Source organism: Myotis brandtii, unplaced genomic scaffold (assembly GCF_000412655.1).
Source record: "Myotis brandtii unplaced genomic scaffold, ASM41265v1 scaffold496, whole genome shotgun sequence".
Taxonomy (NCBI): Eukaryota; Metazoa; Chordata; class Mammalia; order Chiroptera; family Vespertilionidae; genus Myotis; species Myotis brandtii.
Genome location: NW_005368921.1, coordinates 945,847 through 964,247, shown reverse-complemented (window position 1 = coordinate 964,247; position 18,401 = coordinate 945,847). Strand labels below are relative to the sequence as shown.

Sequence of the window (18,401 nt, the reverse complement as noted above, 5' to 3'; positions counted from 1 at the left end):
GTATCTTTTCTGGCTGTAGGGTGGCTCAGTGGAATCCATTTTGTTAACACCAGCAATCAGCTGTTTCACACCCAGTGTGTAGGCCAGAAGGGCATGCTCACGGGTCTGCCCATTCTTGGAGATGCCTGCTTCAAATTCACCAACACCAGCAGCAACAATCAGGACAGCACAGGCAGCCTGAGATGTGCCTGTAATCATGTTTTTTTATGAGGTCTCTGTGCCCTGGGGCATCAATGATGGTCATAATACTTGCTGGTCTTGAATTTCCACAGGGAAATATCAATGGTGATACCTGACTCACATTCAGCTTTCAGTTTATCCAAGACCCAGGCATACTTGAAGGAGCCCTTCCCGATCTGGGCAGCCTCCTTCTCATATTTCTTGATGGTTCTTTTGTCGATCCCACCACATTTGTACATCAGATGGCCAGTCGTGGTAGACTTGCCGGAATCTCCATGTCCAATGACGATGATGTTGATGTGAATCTTTTCCTTTCCCATCTTGGGTTTGAGTCAATGATTGTTTTCATGTCACCTGTGTTCTGGCGGCAAACCTGTTGGGAAAAAAGATCCATTTATTTTTAAAGAGAGTGGAAGGGAGGGGGAGAGACAGAGAGAGAAACATCGATGTGAGAGAGACACATCAATTGGTTGCCTCCTGCCTGTGCCCCTACCAGGGCCAAGGATTGAGTCTGCAACCTAGGTACGTGCCCTTGGCCAGAATCGAACCTGGAACCCTTCAGTCCGTGGGCGGACACTCTATCCACTGAGCAAAAACAGCTAGGGCTTGTTTGTTTTTGTTATTGTTGTTAATCCTCACCCAAGGATATTTTTTCCAATGATTTTTCAGAGAAAGTAGAAGGAAGGGAGGGAGGGAGAGAGGAAAAGAGAGAGAGAGAAAGAGAGAGTAACATCGATGTGAGAGAGACATCTCCTGTAGGTGCCCCAATCGAACCTGCAACCCAGGTACCCTTGACCGGGAATCGAACCTAAGACCCTTTGGTGGGTGCTCAAGCCAATGTTCTAATCACTGAACACACCAGCCAGAGTGAGGGAGAGAAATGTTTTAAAACTATTCTCTGTGAGGAATTCCTTCCACCAAAGAGGCCCTCTATGTAGCCTTTAAAAATTGAGTTAGGCCCTGCCCTCAGTGGTTGAGCATCAACTCATGAACCAGGAGGTCACAGTTCAAATCCCAGTCAGGGCACATGCCCCGGTTTCAGGCTCGATCCCTGGTAGGGGAGATACAGGAGGCAGCCGATCAATGATTCTCTCTCATTAATGTTTCTATCTCTCCCCTCCTCTCTCTAAAATAAATAAAAACATAAGCAAGCAAACAAAAACTGAGCTAGCCCTGGCCAGGTGGCTCAGTTGGTTGGAGTGTCAACATGTGCACCAAAAGGTTGCAGGTTTGATCCCAGTTGGGGTGAATATAAGAGGCAACAAATTGATGTTTCTCTCTCACATCAATGTTTCTCTCTCACTCCCATCCTCTCTCTTTAAAATAAAAGCATACCCTTGGGTAAGGATTAATATATATTTATGTATACACATATGTAGGGTGTCCCAAAAAATGTACACACACTTTAACAGCCGATAGCTCAATTTGTAAATGAAATGTATTTTAAGCCATCAACCTATGAACCAGGAGGTCACAGTTCGACTCCGGTCGGGGCACATGCTCAGGCTCCATACCGTGTGGGGTGAGCAAAAGGCAACCAATCAGTGACTCTCTTATCATTGATGTTTCTCTCTCTCTCCCCCTCTCCCTTCTCTGAAAACAAAAAAAAAAAAAAAAAAAAGAAATGTATTTTAATAAACACTGCCTTTATTCAAAATGTGTGTATACATTTTTGGGGGACACCAAATCAATAAAGAAATATATTTTTTTAAAAAAGAAAAGAAAAAAAGAAATGTATTTTAATAAACACTGTCTTTATTCAAAATGTGTGTATACATTTTTTGGGGACAGCCTATAAATAAAAATTGAGCTAATGTGCCTTGGAGACATCGCACAGCCTGGATCCATTTCAAAGCAGTTAAACCTCAGAGTAAGGCCCCAAGAATCCCTTGGAAGAACTGTTGATATTTTTTTTTTTTTTTTTTTTTTTGGGGGGGGGGGGGGGGGGGGGGGTGGTTCCTTCCAGTCTCCTCTTCCAGTGAATTCTTTCTCTTAAACCCTAAGCGTCTCCACCAGACCTACAACCAGGGCGCAGCTCTTCCGAGGCTAGTGGTCTAACTCCCTGAACCCATCGCCTTGGCCCCTTTCCACTGACTGTCCAGGGAGCTGACAGCAGCACCGTGTTTGCTCGCTTCTTTCCCATAACGTTTTTAGAGCCCAAACAGCCCACTTGGGCTCCCTCCTGTTGCTCTTTCTATCCTAGGCCGGTCCTTGTTTCAATGTCTCCAGCTTTAATAAACATGCCTGGGGAATGGGGGGGGGCGAGGGGGGGGATGCCCAGCCCGTGTGGCTCAGTGGGTGAGCATCGTCCCATACACTAGAGATTGCCGGTATGATTGTCAGGGCACATGCCTGGCTGCCGGCTGGATCCCTGCAGGAGGCAGCGGGTTGATGTTCTTTCTCATGGATGTTTCTATCTCCTTTTCCCTTTCTCTCTCTCTAAAAAAAATCAATTAAGACATTTAAAAAAAAAAAAGAGTTTGGGGAAGGCAAATGTCTCAATTTGCTTGTGCTCACGCCCCGCTGAGGGATAATGTCCGTCCAAGAAACGGGGAATTTGCTAGCTGAGGGTCCCGCTCCCTGGGAGGGTCGGAACACAGACGGAGTTTCGGACGGACGCCTTCGGAATCTCAGCTACTCGGCCTGTCAGGAGCGAGGCTCCTGCTTCCTTTTTCTCTCCCACATCTGGAAAGGACAGGAAATGCCGGCGAGTTTCGGGGGCAACAGGGTCAGAGGCGGTGGAGGAGTTCACAGGAGCTCGGAGGAGGAGGGGGTGACCCGGCTCTGGTGGGAATACCCAGCAGGCTCCCTGACGATAGTTTCTTAAGTTATAGGGAAGCATGGAAGTTCTGTTTCAGAACCGGCGTTCTCCAGTTTTGTTCAAAGGAGGCTTCGAAGACAAGGGGTTACTTCTTAACCACAACGAACAGGGCCGGGTCCTGACGACATTTGTCCCCACCGGCGTGCCGTCGTCTTGTTTTTGCCCCGATATGCGTCACCCGTCCGCTTGCGGAGCCGGCGGGCCCTGGCTCCTTCGGATTGGCTAAGGTGGGCTCCAAGCCCTTCGTGATTGGCCGCTGCGACTGGGGGACCCGCCTCCTTCCCGTCGCAGGTTCGGTTGAGCCTGAGGCGCGGGGGAGAATTGGGGAAATTGGAATTTCCCGCGGAGCTGACGGCGCTGCCTCTCCCCCTACTCCTTTTAATTCCACGCGCTCCAAAATATCCGCCATGGAGAAATCTTGGTAATGACCCAATCCCCGCAAGCATCCCAGCAACACATCTGACCCCTGCCCTGTCCCCTCTCTTCCCCGCTGCCGGGGGAGAATTCTGGGTAGTTGATGTCTCAGGTTCCCCCAGGGAATTCTGGGTAGCTAGCGCTTTCCATCACGCTACCCTACCCCCGCCCCCATTGTGGGAACTGGCCCTGCTTATTTCCCCCTAGAGAATCCTGGGTAATATTACAGAGGGCTCTGGGAAACTGACTTCTCCTGTTCTCCCCCTGCCCTCCACTCCCTGCCCTGACTCTGGGGACCCAGCCCCGCAGCCCCCTTTACCTAATTCTTACCCTGCAGTTGCTGCTCCTTCCAGTGATGGTTCAGGCATGAACCAGGCAAGTGAGCAGGCCTGAAGGGAAGTGGAAAGGAAGTCAGGATTGGGTTAAGTCGTAAGGGGGAGTGGGAGAGTGGGGGAGAGGAGTACAGAGGACCTAGATGAGAAGAGGGAGACGGTTACCACCTCTGCCCAGCTGCCCATCGCTTCCTTCCTGCTCTATCCGCTGCCTACCTCCTCCTCCTCTCTAGATAGCACATAACACACTACTATAAGTACCCGAGCCTACCCTTGACTTAGCTACCTCTTTCCCTTTACAGGCCAGGATGCCCACTGGTGCTGTCCTGCTGAAGGTTGGGGTCAGGCGTCTAAAGGGGCTGTGGCAAAGTAGGGTGTGACACGGGTCCAATCTGCTGCAATCATCATGAACTTCGAGGGTCTGGACCCTGGACTGGCAGAGTATGCCCCAGCTATGCATTCTGCCCTGGACCCCGTCCTGGATGCCCACCTGAACCCAAGTCTGCTGCAGAATGTGGAGCTGGACCCGGAGGGAGTGGCCTTGGAGGCTCTTCCTGTCCAGGAGTCAGTGCACATAATGGAAGGTGTCTACTCTGAATTGCACAGTGTGGTGGCTGAAGTGGGTGTGCCTGTCACCGTCTCCCACTTTGACTTGCACGAGGAGATGCTGTGGGTGGGAAGCCATGGGGTAAGAACTGTACCCCTCTGTGAGGGCTGAAAGGAGACATTGGATGTGCTTTATCTGGCTTTCGCTGCTTTGCAGGGAGCCAGGATTGAAATGATAAGAGTTAGCTGGGTCCCTTAATCCAAGAGGAAGGTAGTGGACAAAGAAGTCTATGGGACCCAGAAATGAGTTGCCTAGGTGTGCTTTTTTAGAAGGCATCCCACTTCTACAACAATTTGCCCATTCCATGCTTTGATTAATCTTGTTAGTCTGTAGCCATCCAAATCCAATCTCTAATGCAACCTCTCTTTTCCATTTTTATTATAGAATGGTTAATGCATGTTTCTATATAGCTTACATGGAATGATTCTGTCTTCTCTGGCTGATTTAATCTCTGAGAGCAGTTACCAATGTTGATTTTTTTAAAATGTGTATGCATACTGCCAGTGTGCTAGGGAGCCAAAGATTTTGGAAGAAATAACATGCTAGCCTTGGTTTACTAATTTACCTTCCATAAGGTGTGAATTGTTTTTTCATTAGAAAGAATGAAGGTTTTTTGGTAATACATTCATTTCAGTGGACAGTATCTGCTGCTATGGTAGGCCCAGCGAATTAAGCTGAATAAAACATAATCATTGCCTTCAAGGAGTTTACAAGACAATGAGGAAAAAAATACATATAAACAGATAATTTGTGGTACTTTAGAAGAAACTAAACTGTTTGACTTAATTATGAATTTAGGATATAAACTACTAAATGCCAGTGTGAAAAATATTTACTGGGTGCTAGTGAGCACACAGGAGAGTCAGAGGACCTCCAGAAGGAAGTGACACCTGAACTGAGTCCTAAGACATGAGTAGAAATCAGACGAAAAAGGGAGGAAAATGCTATCTTGGCAAAAGGAATGGGATCAACAAAAATTCCCAATATATCACACAGCGTAGTAATTGCAGGAACTACAAACCATTATGGTTTACTGGACTGGAAGCTGAGGCTGAAGAGTTAGACATTTCTTCATTCAACCAGTGTTTTTTGAGCTACCAGGTGCCAGGCCTTGCTCTGGGGTCTAGTTTTGGAATAAGCATTTTAAAGGGCAACCATAATAATTTATAATATATCAGGTGGTGCTTAGTATCTTTAAGAAAAATACAATGAATAAAGGTGTTAAGGTAATAAAGGGTGGAGGTGTTGCCATTTGAGATAGTTTGTCAGGGAAGGACTTTCTGATAAAGTCACATTTGAGTAGAGACCTGGGTTTAGGCCAGAAAGCCCATTTTAAGCCACGTAGAAGGGATTTAGGGAGCCATAAAGATAGCTGGGGGAAAAACATCCTAGAAAACCCCATTTGTATCTTTTTATTGTTGTTGTTAATCTTTACCTGAGGATATTTTTTCCATTGATTTTTTTTTTAGAGTGAGGGAAGGGGAGAGAGAGAGAAACATTGAATGAGAGAGACCCATGGATTGGTTGCCTCCATTCCCAACTGGGGCTGATGATCAAACCTGCAACCCAGGTAACTGCCCTTGACCGGAGTCAAACCTGTGATCCTTCGATCCACAGGTGGACACTCTAACCATTGAGCAAACTAGCCAGGGCCCCATTTGTATCTTTTTAAAATTATATATTTTATTGATTTTTTACAGAGAGGAAGGGAGAGGGAGAGGGATAGAGAGAAACATCAATGAGAGAGAAACATCGATTCAGCTGCCTCGTGCACGCCCCCTACTGGGGATGTGCCCGCAACCCAGGTACATGCCCTTGACCGGCATAGAACCTGGGACCCTTCAGTCCACAGGCCGACACTCTATCCGTTGAGCCAAACCAGCTAGGGCCCCATTTGTGTCTTAAAGGAGCTTGGACTTGATCCTTCAGGCCACCAAAGGGTTTTTTGTTGTTGTTTTTTAATGACTTTTTAAGATTGCTCTCAGAGAGAGGGAGAGAGAGAGAGAAATATCCATGTGAGAGAAACATCAATCCGTTGCCTCCTGCACAATCCCCAACTGAGTATGTGCCCCTATTGGGAATTGAACCCCCCACCTTCTGATGTACAGGGTGACACTCTTACCAACTGAGCTAGACCAACCAGGACCAGGCCACCAAAGAGTTTTATCCAGAATGATGTGGTCTGGTTTGCAACTTCAGTATATTATCGAGGTAGCAGTACAGAGTTTGATTTAAGGGGGACGCGGTAAGGACGGTTTGAGATCAGTTTGCAGGCTGTTGTAGTTCACATAAAATACAATAAGGCCTGAATGAAGAAGTACTATAGAGATGTATACATGAGAACAGATTTGGGAAATATTTAGGAAGTAAAACAAGACTTGACTACCAGTGACTTGGTCTAGACCAGCCGTGGGCAAACTACGCCCGCGGGCCGGATCCGGCCCATTTGAAATGAATAAAACTAAAAAAAAAAAAAAAGACCGTACCCTTTTATGTAATGATGTTTACTTTGAATTTATATTAGTTCACACAAACACTCCATCCATGCTTTTGTTCCGGCCCTCCGGTCCAGTTTAAGAACCCATTGTGGCCCTCGAGTCAAAAAGTTTGCCCACCCCTGGTCTAGTGGGTAGATCATGGTACAGTTAAGATTTGAAATGGGGTAAAAGTGTTTAAGCAGTAATGAGTTTGAGGTTATTATGGTATATCAAAGGAGAGATGTGTAGTAGGTACTTGTATGTTTAAGTCTGAAGCTTGAGGCAGTGGTCTGGGCTAGGGAAAGAAATTAGGATTCATCAGCTTAAAAATTGATGAAATAACCTAGGAAGACCAGTGAGTGAGAAGATAGTGGGCTGGGAATGGCCATGTTTCAAGAGTGGTCAGAAGGGGAGCACATGAAGGGAGGGTATGAGCTAAGAGTCAGGAGAGAAGCCAGGAGTGAATGACATAGGAGCCAACGGTGGAATGAGTTTCACATTCTCTCTGTTCCAGCCTGTGACCCACAGTACATGTTTCCCTAATGGCTGAAGAGATAAAGACTTGACTGTGGAACATAAGAAAGTCAGATGGCCAGTGGAGGGTCAGACCCATGTCCCTGACACTGTTCTAACCACTGGTCATTGTGAGGATAAAAGGAGGAAGAGTTAACAGAAGCACTTTGTGAAGCACTAAGCAAACATGAGACGGTATTTTCAGTGTGTCTTTCATTAAGATTGGTGCCTAGCTTTATGCCTTAGTCATTGCTGGCCAGAAAGGCCAGGAAGCAAGAACGAAAACCAGCTGAGTGATGTCTAGGTCCTGAAATGTATATTGGGATGGCCCTGCCTCTCCACTCAGGGTGTCTTACCTTTTTGTCCCCTCCAGGGTCATGCCACTTCATTTTTTGGCCCAACCTTGGAGCGCTACTCATCATTTCAGGTCAACAGCAGTGATGAAATTCGGCAGATCCAGAGCCTGGAGAATGGTATCCTTTTTCTCACCAAGAACAACCTCAAGTATATGGCCCGTGGGGGCCTCATTATATTTGATTATCTGTAAGTGGCTTCTCAGCTCTGGACTGGGAAAGAGGGTTCCGCATAGAATGGGAAGGCTAAAGGGTTGAAGCTTTCGAGGCCCTGGCCCCTTAGCCTTTCCTGTCCCTCACAGGCTGGACGAGAGTGAGGACATGCAAAGCCTCTTGCTGACTGACAGCAGCATGCTGCTTGTTGGTGGGCTGCAGAACCACATATTGGAGATTGACCTTAACACTGTCCAGGAGACGCAGAAGGTATAAGCCTGGGGCAGGAAAGGCCCAAACAGAGTCTGAGGTTATTGTGGCGGAAGTGGTGGGTAATACTTGAGCTGGGAACATGCCTAAGATGCGTGTGTTACCTTTCTGTCCTTCTGGTTTGTGGGAAGAATCATTCTCACTGTTTTTCCTTCCCTCCCCAGTATGCTGTTGAGACACCTGGAGTCGCCATCATGAGACAGACAAACCGCTTCTTCTTCTGTGGCCATACATCTGGCAAGGTGGCTGAGTTCTGTTTTTCTTCCCACCAGATATGTGACTGGGCCCAGCCTTTCTTTCAATGCTGTGCCTATAGTTTGAGGGAAGGGAGCAGTGAATGAAGTTCCTATCTAGCCATGCTATACTATGAGATTAGTCTTTCAGCCTGATGTTTTCTGTTGTAACCAGGGACCTGAGAAGCAAAATGGTGAGTGAGTTCTCTTTTTGCTTTTTCTGTGCTTTGAATGCCCATAACTAAAGCCTTAGTTCTTTTCGCAGGAGCCTCTCAGGGTTAAGTAGGTGGCAGGTACCCTTCCTGAGACCATCTTTGGCAGATAACCAAGTTATCTCTTCTTCAGATTTCCCTGCGAGACCTTCGTACTTTTAAGGTGGAGCATGAGTTTGATGCTTTCTCAGGGAGTCTGTCAGATTTTGACGTGCATGGCAACCTGCTGGCCAGCTGTGGCTTCTCCAGCCGCCTCACCGGCCTCGCCTGTGACCGCTTCCTCAAGGTGTATGATCTGCGCATGATGCGCGCCATCACACCACTCCAAGTGCACGTGGACCCTGCCTTCTTGCGCTTCATCCCTACGTATACTTCTCGTCTTGCTATCATCTCCCAGTCGGGTATGAGGGGGGTGCAAGATGGTGTAAGAGAGACTGATGAGCAAAGGGGAACTAGGCTCCAGAGGGAGTATACTCCCAGGAACCTCTTTGTTGGGGAAAGAAGTAACCTTTCAGTGGGGTCTCTGGTCTCACTTAGGTTTGGTCAGAGATTAAAGCTTTGTTGTCCCCCTGTGTGTGACGAACACAGAAAAAGGTAAAAGGTGGAACAGGCAAAACAACTTTAGAACTGCCTTTTGCTGTGTAGCAAACCTCCCTGTGGTTTGTGGGAAGGTATCAGATGGTATTCTCTCTAGCTCTAGACATGGATTTGGGGTTCATCTTTCCTTGATACCAGGGGAAGAGGGTAGGAAGGGCATAAAAGGACGGTGCCCTTCATCTTCCAGGGCTTGCTCAGTGGGCTTCCTCCTCCCTCCTAGGGCAATGCCAGTTTTGTGAACCCACAGGCCTGGCCAACCCAGCAGACATCTTTCATGTGAATCCTGTGGGGCCTCTGCTGATGACGTTTGATGTGTCAGCCAGCAAGCAGGCCCTGGCCTTTGGAGATTCTGAAGGCTGTGTACACCTCTGGACTGATTCCCCTGAGCCTTCCTTCAACCCCTACTCCCGGGAGACCGAATTTGCTTTGCCCTGTCTTGTGGACTCACTGCCTCCTCTGGACTGGAGCCAGGACCTGCTGCCTCTGTCCCTCATCCCTGTCCCGCTCACCACTGACACGCTTCTCTCTGATTGGCCTGCTGCCAACTCTGCTCCGGCTCCCAGGTTGTACCTCACATTTGGACCAAAAGTAGGGTGGGGAAAGGGCTGAGATACAGGAATTCTCTGCAAGCCCTATTATTATTCTACTTCTTTTCTGATTTTTGTTTACCTTCAGTGTCTTCTTTATATCTGGCCCCTTGGGGTTGGGGATTAGATGGGTAGACACAACAACCTTTAAGCCTTAGAACTATAATACTACATTACAGGAGAGCACCTCCTGTGGATGCAGAGATTCTGCGCACCATGAAGAAGGTGGGCTTCATTGGCTATGCACCCAACCCCCGCACCAGGCTGCGCAATCAGGTATGTTTAGAAGGGAGAAGGCCAGCCCTCACCACCCCCAGCTCACTGGCATTTCTCCTGTCTTTTTCCTTTACTAGTCCTCAGTAGTTTTTGTTTTCAGTCAATAAAGGTTTTTTTGAAGCCTACTAAATTGAAGCTACTATGCTAGGTGTGAGGGAGGATTCAGAGACATAGAAGATAGAGTCCTTGCTCTTAAGAAGTTTGTATTTAGTTGGAGAAAATAAGACCTATTCATAACAAAAATTTGTATGTTCTGTTGTTAAGTGCTAGAGGAATGTTATAAGCATTCATCGACAGAGCTGTTTGGAGGGAAAATTTTACTCTGGGCCAGAGTGGTCAGGGCAGGCATATTGAAAGAGCTAAATATTGAGCTGGAGAGGTGAGAGATGGGTAAGTAGATAATAAAAGCAGAGCTTATTAAAGATGAGAGATCAGTGTTAGTAAGGTCTCAAGAGACATAATTGCAAAATGGGTACCCAGTGGGGACTATACCAACCAGTCTGGCAGGAGCAACTATTATACCAGGAAACAGTGAAAGATTGAGGTTGGTTGTGAGGCCTTGAAATCCAGTGTATAATGGAAGAAGTGATACATTAACAGGGGCATTCTGGAAGGGTTAGTGTGGTAGCAGTATGCTGGACAGAGTGAATGTGGGGAGCCCGTGTGGAAGCCACCCCAGTTGTCCAGCAGTGATGAGTAGGTAGTGGGAATAAAAAGAAGCAGTGAATAGTGAAAACCCTATGAGGTTAGGTTGAGGAGTTGGTGACTGTTTCAGTGTTGTGGGAACAAAGATGCTTAAGACATCCAACAAGGTTACCTCTTTTTAAAAATTCTAGATTCCTTACCGACTCAAGGAGTCCGACAGTGAATTTGACAGCTTCAGCAAGGTCACTGAATCACCAATAGGGCGGGAAGAGGAGCCACATCTCCACATGGTCTCTAAGAAATACCGCAAGGTGCTGGGAAATACCAATCCCTCTGGGATGTAGGGCAAGGTTCCCAGGGGAAGGGGTCATGTGAGAAAAGACTGAAGGACTCAGTCGGGAAGCTCTTCCTACCGTGCTGGACTCAGGAGGGAGGTTTGGGGGAAGGCTATGGCTAGGGGACTTTGAGGATATCTTCATCTTGCTTAGACTGTTTCTGCCTCAGGTAACCATCAAATACTCCAAGCTAGGGCTGGAGGACTTTGACTTCAAACACTACAATAAGACCCTGTTTGCTGGATTAGAGCCCCATATCCCCAATGCCTACTGTAACTGCATGATCCAGGTAAGGATGGACATTCTTGTGACTTGAACATGCTTGCTGCCTTTCTTCTCTGTGGCCCCACAACTCTTTTTCTATGTCCCCCAACCAGGCCCACTTTAAGATGATCCCCTCTATCATTCTTTCTTTCTTTTTTTAAATATATTTGTATTGATTTCAGAGAGGAAGGGAGAGGGAAAGAGAGAAACATCAATGATGAGAGATATTCACTGATCAGCTGCCTATTGCATGCCCCCTATTAGGAATTGAGCCCACAACCCAAGCATGTGCCCTTGACCGGAATCGAACCTGAGACCTCTCAGTCCACAGGCCGACGCTCTATCCACTGAGCCAGACCAGCTAGGGCTCTACCATTCTTTTTTACCCCACACACTCTTCTGTGAGCTCCACTTCTTCAGTGGACTCCTGCTTTGGATTTCCACCAGCTTACTTACCCTTCCAATCTCTTCCTCCTCGTAGCAGTTGCCTGTGTCATTTCTCCTGTTCTTCCCTCCAGGTGCTCTATTTCCTGGAGCCCGTTCGCTGCCTAATCCAGAACCACCTTTGCCAGAAGGAGTTCTGCCTGGCATGTGAGCTGGGCTTCCTCTTCCACATGTTGGACCTCTCCCGAGGTGACCCTTGTCAGGTCAGTGCCTGGAGACCTGGGATGATACAAGAGGGAGGGAGGTGGATAATAGGCAGAGATATCTTTGTGCAAATGGCCACAAGAAAAAATAACCTCTTTCCAGCAACACCCTTCTTGGATTTCAGGGCAGTAATTTTCTTCGGGCATTCCGCACCATTCCTGAGGCCTCAGCCCTCGGTCTGATCCTGGCTGACTCCGATGAGGCTTCAGGGAAGGGCAATCTGGCCAGGCTCATCCAGAGGTGGAATCGCTTCATTCTCACTCAGCTGCATCAGGATATGCAGGAGCTGGAAGTACCTCAGGCTTATCGAGGTGCTGCAAGCAGGTATGGAATTGGCACAGGAATCGTTAAAGCTACCATGACAGGCCCCTCTGTGACTGACAGGGTCTCATAACTCCTTCAGTGTGCATATATCGCCCTCCCCACTCTTAGCAGCTTTTGCTCATCGGGGGACTCTGTCATTGGACAGCTGTTCAGCTGTGAGATGGAGAACTGCAGCCTCTGCCGCTGTGGCAGTGAGACCGTGCGAGCCTCATCTACTCTACTCTTCACACTCTCCTACCCTGAGGGTAGCAACAGTGGTATACCCTACAGTTGGGTTGGGAAGGCTCCCCCAGTGTCCTGTAACATCAAGGAGAGGGTGTTGGGGGACTAACACTAATAGTGGATAGAAGGGAGAACCTAGATTGAAGTATCCAGTTTCCCTACAGATAAAACCGGGAAGAACTGTGACTTTGCTCAGGTGCTAAAGCGAAGCATCTGCCTGGAGCAGAACACTCAGGCCTGGTGTGACAACTGCGAGAAGTACCAGCCTACGGTGAGTGGGCTGCTGCACTGGACTAGAGTCCCGACATGTTGGGGACCCAGCCATGGTCTCATCTGGGGCTTGGTGAGCACTGCCATCCAGGGATCTACAGGGAGTGGGGAGAACGCCAGTGAGGATGCAGATCCAGGTTTTAGTGCTCCTCTCCAGGATTCTTTCCCTGTCGGCTCCCTGCTATTCCTTGTTTGTTTCATCCTCTCAGATTCAGACACGCAACATCCGCCACCTGCCAGATATTCTTGTCATCAATTGTGAAGTGAACAGCTTGAAAGAAGCTGATTTCTGGAGAATGCAGGCTGATGTAAGGACCAGGGCTGGCAACAGGGTCTTAGGAGTTTTGTTTTGTTTTTAAAGGAGTACTTTTTAATTTCCTCCCTCTTCTGACTGACTTCCACATATGATTAATATTCCTGAAGAATCAGATATTTTCTCCTTTTGTGTTCAGGTTGCCTTCAAGATGGCAATAAAGAAGCACAGTGGGGAAATCTCCAAGAACACGGAGCTTGCTTTGGCTGATTGGTAGGTACTGTCTTGGGAGTGACCAAAGTATTGAACTACCCAGCGGCTCCTCTTGTCACTGGCTAGATCTCCTCAGAACAAATCTCTAATTCTCCTGTCCTGATAGGAAGGAACTAGGGAGTCCAGAGGGCATGCTGAGGTGTCCTTCCATTGAGGAGTTGAAGAATGTCTGGCTTCCTTTCTCTATTCGCATGAAGCTCACCAAGAACAAAGGACTGGATGTTTGCAATTGGACTGATGGGGATGAGATGCAGGTTGTTGGAAAATTGGGAAGAGGAGGGGGAATAAGGAGAAAGGGATGGGGCAGAAGCAGGGCAGGGGGAAGGTGGAACTTAGTGTAGGAAAAAGAAAGGGAGTAAGGCTGAGTGTTTGCAGTTGTGGGCTTCTCCAGTCACTCAGTTCATTGTTGGGAGTCATAGATGGGCTAGGATGGAGATAACCCACCGTGGTGCCCCATTCCATACCCCAAGCTCCTTGTCCTCTACCCCCATTCCCCTTCCTTCCCCATCCGTAAACTTAGCTTAGCAGCCTGGGTACCCCCCCTCACAGTGGGGCCCAGCCAGGGCAGAGGAGGAACATGGTGTCTATGTGTATGACCTGATGGCTACTGTGGTACACATCCTGGACTCACGCACAGGGGGCAGCCTGGTGGCTCACATCAAAGTTGGAGAGACCTACCACCAACGCAAGGAGGTGAGTGACATAATACAGTGCAGGGATACTCCTGGCGGTGACCAGAATGGAATCCAAGATCTGTCCTTACCTTCAGTCTGAGGCAGAGTGGTCCAGCCATCACTTTGGCATCAGTCTTTCTCTGTATCTCCATAGGGTGTTACCCACCAGCAGTGGTATCTCTTCAATGACTTTCTTATTGAACCTATTGATAAGGTTAGTTGTAACACATTGCATTTCCCCTTGCATCTCCCCTTTTCCTAGCATCCTCATCCTCAGTGCCCTAGAGAATGCCAGACAAACTTAGGAGGGAGGGATGGGTTCTCAAGAATTATAAGCATTAGCAGAGCTAAACGTAGCACCAGAGTCCTATCTTCTGTCTAATTTGGGGAAAAGGGACATATATATAGGCCATTAAGTGCTTTCTCTTTTATAGCATGAAGCTGTGCAGTTTGACATGAATTGGAAAGTGCCTGCTATCCTTTATTACACCAAAAGAAATCTTAATTCTAAATACAACCTGAACAGTAAGTGGTACAAGAGTAGACCCAAGGTGTGGGTAGTTTAGATTGGTCTTTAGGAAGAGACCTGGGAAGTAGCTTTATAAGATGAGGATCTGTACCCTTATGGGTAGCTCAGTTGATTAGAGCATCATCCTGATACACCAAAGTTGCAGGTTCTATCCTAGTCAAGAAGCAACCAATGAATGCATAAATAAGTGGGACAACAAATTAATGTCTCTCTTTCTCTTTCTCCTCTCTCTCTCTCTCTCTCTCTCTCTCTCTCTCTCTCTCTCTCTCCGCTTCCCTCTCTCCCCCTTTCTCTAAAAAAAAAATCTATCAATAAAAAAGAGGCATGCTTTAAAAAAAATTTAAGATCTGCAGCCAGTGTTAATATTTCCAGGGAGTCCTACTCATAAGGCCTTAAATTTAGAAGGTGAAGATCCTGAAGGTATAGTGGGAAGGAGGTGTTGGGGAAAAGTCTCATCAAGTAGCTAAGGTTATGATTTTGAGTCTAATCATTCTTATCCTCAAGTGAAGATCTCTTTTGGAAATGAACTCCTTATTAAGTCCCTTTTTGGTGCCTTTAAACTGTAACTTCATTTTTGTAGATTTTTCTAAGCTAAAGTCCAAAATGAAAATCTTATTCTTTCCTTTCTGTTGACTTTTTTTTTTCCATTATCACATTTCTTTGTTGTTGTTAATCCTCACCCAAGGATATTTTTTCTCATGACTTTTGAGAGAGTGGAAAGGAAGGAAGGATGGGGAAAGAGAGAAACATTGATGTGAGAGAGACACATCGATTGATTGCCTCCCACACACGCCCCAACCAGGGCTGGGAATCGAACCTGCAACCCAGGTATGTGCTGATGCTCTAACCACTGAGAAACACCAGCCAGGGCCTTATCACATTTCTCATTTACCTGTTCCATCTACCTGCTTTGTTCATCAGATATGATCTTTTTACTCATATGCTTTAATTATTGAGGGATCACAGTGTAGACCTGGTCTCTGGTCAGCTACCTTGGGCTTCCCTCCCCTGGTCACTTCCCTGCCCCCAGCAATGTGTCTTCTGGATTCTCCCTTTCAGTCAAGAACCCTATTGAGGCAAGTGTCCTGATGGCTGAAGCCTCACTAGCACGGAAGCAGCGGAAAACACATACTACCTTTATTCCGCTGATGCTGAATGAGATGCCACAGGTTGGGGACCTGGTGGGCCTGGATGCTGAATTTGTCACCCTTAATGAGGTAACCAAGACCAAAAAGTGTAGAATGTTAGAACAGAAACCTGGGGATACTAAGAATCATAAGTATTTCTCTGATTTCCTTATTAACTCTTCTTATGCAGGAGGAAGCAGAGTTGCGCAGTGATGGTACCAAGTCTACCATCAAACCAAGTCAGATGTCAGTAGCTAGGATTACCTGTGTTCGGGGCCAGGGACCCAATGAGGGTATCCCTTTCATTGATGACTACATCTCTACCCAGGAGCAGGTATTAGAATATGGAAGTGCTGGTGGCACAGACCCTGTGCTTATGTAGAGTGCTCTGGAACCCAGGGAAGAGTGGTAGGGGGAGATTGTACCTCACTTCCTGAGAGACTTGTCTTTTTTTCTATCCCTAGGTCGTGGATTACTTAACTCAATACTCAGGAATAAAGCCAGGAGATCTCGATGCCAAGATTTCCTCTAAGCACCTCACAACTCTCAAGTCTACCTACTTAAAGCTTCGTTTTCTCATAGACATTGGAGTCAAGTTTGTGGGTCATGGTCTGCAGAAGGACTTCCGGGTCATCAATCTCATGGTTCGGGCAGGGCTATTTTAAGAGTCTTCTTTGCATGTGGGCCACTCAGGGTATACATTGTGCCTTTGGGGAATGGGAAAATATGGGATCCCTTATCTTTAGCCTTCCATTCTTTTATTCCTGCCAGGTGCCCAAGGACCAAGTCCTTGACACTGTCTATCTGTTCCACATGCCCCGAAAACGAATGATTTCCCTGCGATTCCTTGCTTGGTACTTTCTGGGTGAGTTGCTCTGCCTTGAAGATCCTTGTGGAGCTCATTAAGAGCAGGAAAAAGTGTTGGAGGGGCCAAAGGGAGGAAAAAGGACCCCGAGTTAGTGGTGAAGTTATTGAAGGACTTAATTAGCTTCAATATCCCTTCTGTACACCAGAGTTGGTGTTTGGCCTCTTCCCTTAAAGGCAGTAGGTTTTTTATTGCTTATTGGTTTTTTATTGCTTATTGGGAGTTGGGGATGTGAGTAGGGGACATGTTCTTATCTTCCTTTGCTAGGTCTCAAACTATTCCACCTCTAACCCCCCCAGACCTGAAGATTCAAGGGGAGACCCATGACAGTATTGAAGATGCGCGCACAGCCCTTCAGCTTTACCAAAAGTATCTGGAGCTAAGCAAAAATGGCACTGAGCCCGAGTCCTTCCACAAAGTGCTCAAGGGCCTCTATGAGAAGGGCCGAAAGATGGACTGGAAGGTGCCTGAGCCTGAGGGCCAGACAAGTCCCAAGAGTAAGGCCTGGGATGGGACAAGGGAAACTGAACTGGGTGGGTTTTGATTGCATATGTGACAGTTATACCCACCATAATAATAATGATGATGTTAACAACAGTACCATCCCTACCTTATATACTTGCAAAGCACTTAACTGTACAAAGCATTTAATCCAACCATCAGTGAAATAGCTTTTGTTGCTGAGACTCTCCTCTTGGCCAGTTCTAAATGTTTGGGGCAGGTCCAAGCCCTCTTTCCTCTTGCATTTTTCCTTCCTAAGAAGAATCCAAGGTACTTTTTCTTCACTCACCTTAAGAGTCAATGTTCTTGGTTTTATCTCTGACAGATGCAGCTGTTTTTTCTTCAGTGCTGGCACTCTGACCTCATCCTCTCCCAACCAGCTTCTGCCTCTCCCTTCAGTGTTCTGCGGCCTCAGAACTGGGAGATAGCTTCCTAAGTTGGCTATACCCTGTCTACTTCCAGAATTGAACCTGCTCAGGGTTTACAGGTGGTGCTATTAATAGAACTGGAATGCAACAGAATTGTTGCAAAGGGTCTAGCAGCCAGATTCCTTTTACATCCTTTGCAAAAAACAGAGTCTAGATGAAAAGTAATTGGTATTCTTAATAAATATCCTGGGTGATTAATATCCAGGCAAAGAAGATCCTGGAACCAAAACTTTCAGTTCCTAGTTGGCTAGGTACTGGAGAATAACCAGATACAACAACAGTAGTTCAAGACTTAGCTCAAGCTCAAGCCTGTGACTGCTTGAAGAATGCCAGGAAGCCAGCATACAGAGTCTTGGTGGCCCTAGCAAACCAGTGTTGCCAACACCATCATTGCCAAAAGGGCCTTTGAGTCCAAGACGAAGCTTGGCTGCTGGCTCCTTCCTGCCGACAGCTGAGAAGCATCTGTCTTCCATCCACTCCACTTTCCTGTTACAAGTTTCGTTTTCTTGTTATTTTTTAAAGTTTTGTTTTAAACTGCATGTTTTATAAAATAAAAACAAAAATATTATTGACTGTCATCTATCTCATTGGAGACCTGCGAGTGTGGGGTTCTCTTTGGCCTTCCTCTCCTTTCTCTGTGTTGTCTATTATAAATGGGGAAATCTAAGGCCTTTAAATTCCCACTTAGAATTAAAGGTAAAGCTCTGTGGAGTCCAAAGTTAAGGATATTGGAGGAGTATAAATAATGTCTGACCTGGACAGTGTTAGGTCACTGCTGTGGCTGCCTCAGGTCGGTTTCTTTTAAGACGTAGAGTCGGAATTACCAGGTAACGGTGGAAGGGGAGTGGAGAAGCTGACAAACTACAGGTCCCAGGACACCTTACAACCTGTGGCTACTAACAGGGTCTGCGTGGTGCTGCGGTGCTCCCTGGGAGATGTAGTTTCCAGAGCATTGAAACGAGCTTTTTATTCTTATTGTTGAAAGTATTACAAAAGTAATATATGTAAATCGGGCTTC

General features: G+C 46.9%; 2 protein-coding genes and 1 pseudogene across 8 annotated transcripts in view; 2 read left to right on the top strand and 1 right to left on the bottom strand.

Annotated features, from left to right (window-relative positions):
* The window catches only part of LOC102240662, a 3,166-nt pseudogene extending 2,651 nt beyond the window's left edge, over positions 1–515 (bottom strand). Inside the window, exon 1 of the transcript XR_001364134.1 lies at positions 1–515. This exon is cut by the window's left edge and continues 1 nt beyond it. The product of XR_001364134.1 is annotated as an elongation factor 1-alpha 1 pseudogene (transcript).
* A 2,666-nt stretch (positions 516–3,181) lies between these two features.
* On the top strand, positions 3,182–18,016 carry PAN2 (PAN2 poly(A) specific ribonuclease subunit). Of its 6 annotated transcripts, none has more exons than XM_005876747.2 (26): positions 3,182–3,422; positions 4,050–4,435; positions 7,718–7,887; positions 8,000–8,120; positions 8,285–8,362; positions 8,699–8,966; positions 9,383–9,725; positions 9,929–10,025; positions 10,862–10,981; positions 11,175–11,294; positions 11,788–11,916; positions 12,042–12,241; positions 12,353–12,498; positions 12,628–12,734; positions 12,943–13,041; positions 13,186–13,259; positions 13,366–13,513; positions 13,809–13,952; positions 14,088–14,147; positions 14,368–14,458; positions 15,522–15,679; positions 15,780–15,923; positions 16,054–16,233; positions 16,361–16,454; positions 16,754–16,951; positions 17,281–18,016. In XM_005876747.2, the coding sequence occupies exons 2-26, from the start codon at positions 4,154–4,156 to the stop codon at positions 17,313–17,315; spliced, it is 3,606 nt and encodes a 1,201-aa protein (XP_005876809.1). In that variant the 5' UTR covers positions 3,182–3,422; positions 4,050–4,153; the 3' UTR covers positions 17,316–18,016. The 6 variants fall into 6 exon arrangements, with proteins under 6 accessions (XP_005876809.1, XP_005876810.1, XP_005876811.1 ...); XM_005876748.2 differs by having other exon boundaries at positions 3,184–3,422; positions 12,350–12,486; positions 17,281–17,970; XM_005876749.2 differs by having other exon boundaries at positions 3,299–3,422; positions 12,353–12,486; positions 17,281–17,967.
* Positions 3,288–18,401, top strand: part of CNPY2 (canopy FGF signaling regulator 2) — a 19,298-nt gene continuing 4,184 nt past the window's right edge. The window contains exons 1-2 of the transcript XR_001364137.1: positions 3,288–3,292; positions 13,730–13,734. The gene's annotated coding sequence lies outside the window, so the exon portion shown is untranslated. The remainder of the gene's footprint in view (positions 3,293–13,729; positions 13,735–18,401) is intronic.

Excerpts from the sequence above, each read along its gene's own strand:
- PAN2 (XM_005876746.2), top strand. The coding sequence starts at position 4,154 with ATGAACTTCGAGGGTCTGGACCCTGGACTGGCAGAGTATGCCCCAGCT. Across the intron at positions 8,363-8,698 it reads GTGGCCATACATCTGGCAAG|ATTTCCCTGCGAGACCTTCG; the intron begins GTGGCTGAGTTC and ends TCTCTTCTTCAG. Across the intron at positions 15,680-15,779 it reads AATTTGTCACCCTTAATGAG|GAGGAAGCAGAGTTGCGCAG; the intron begins GTAACCAAGACC and ends CTTCTTATGCAG.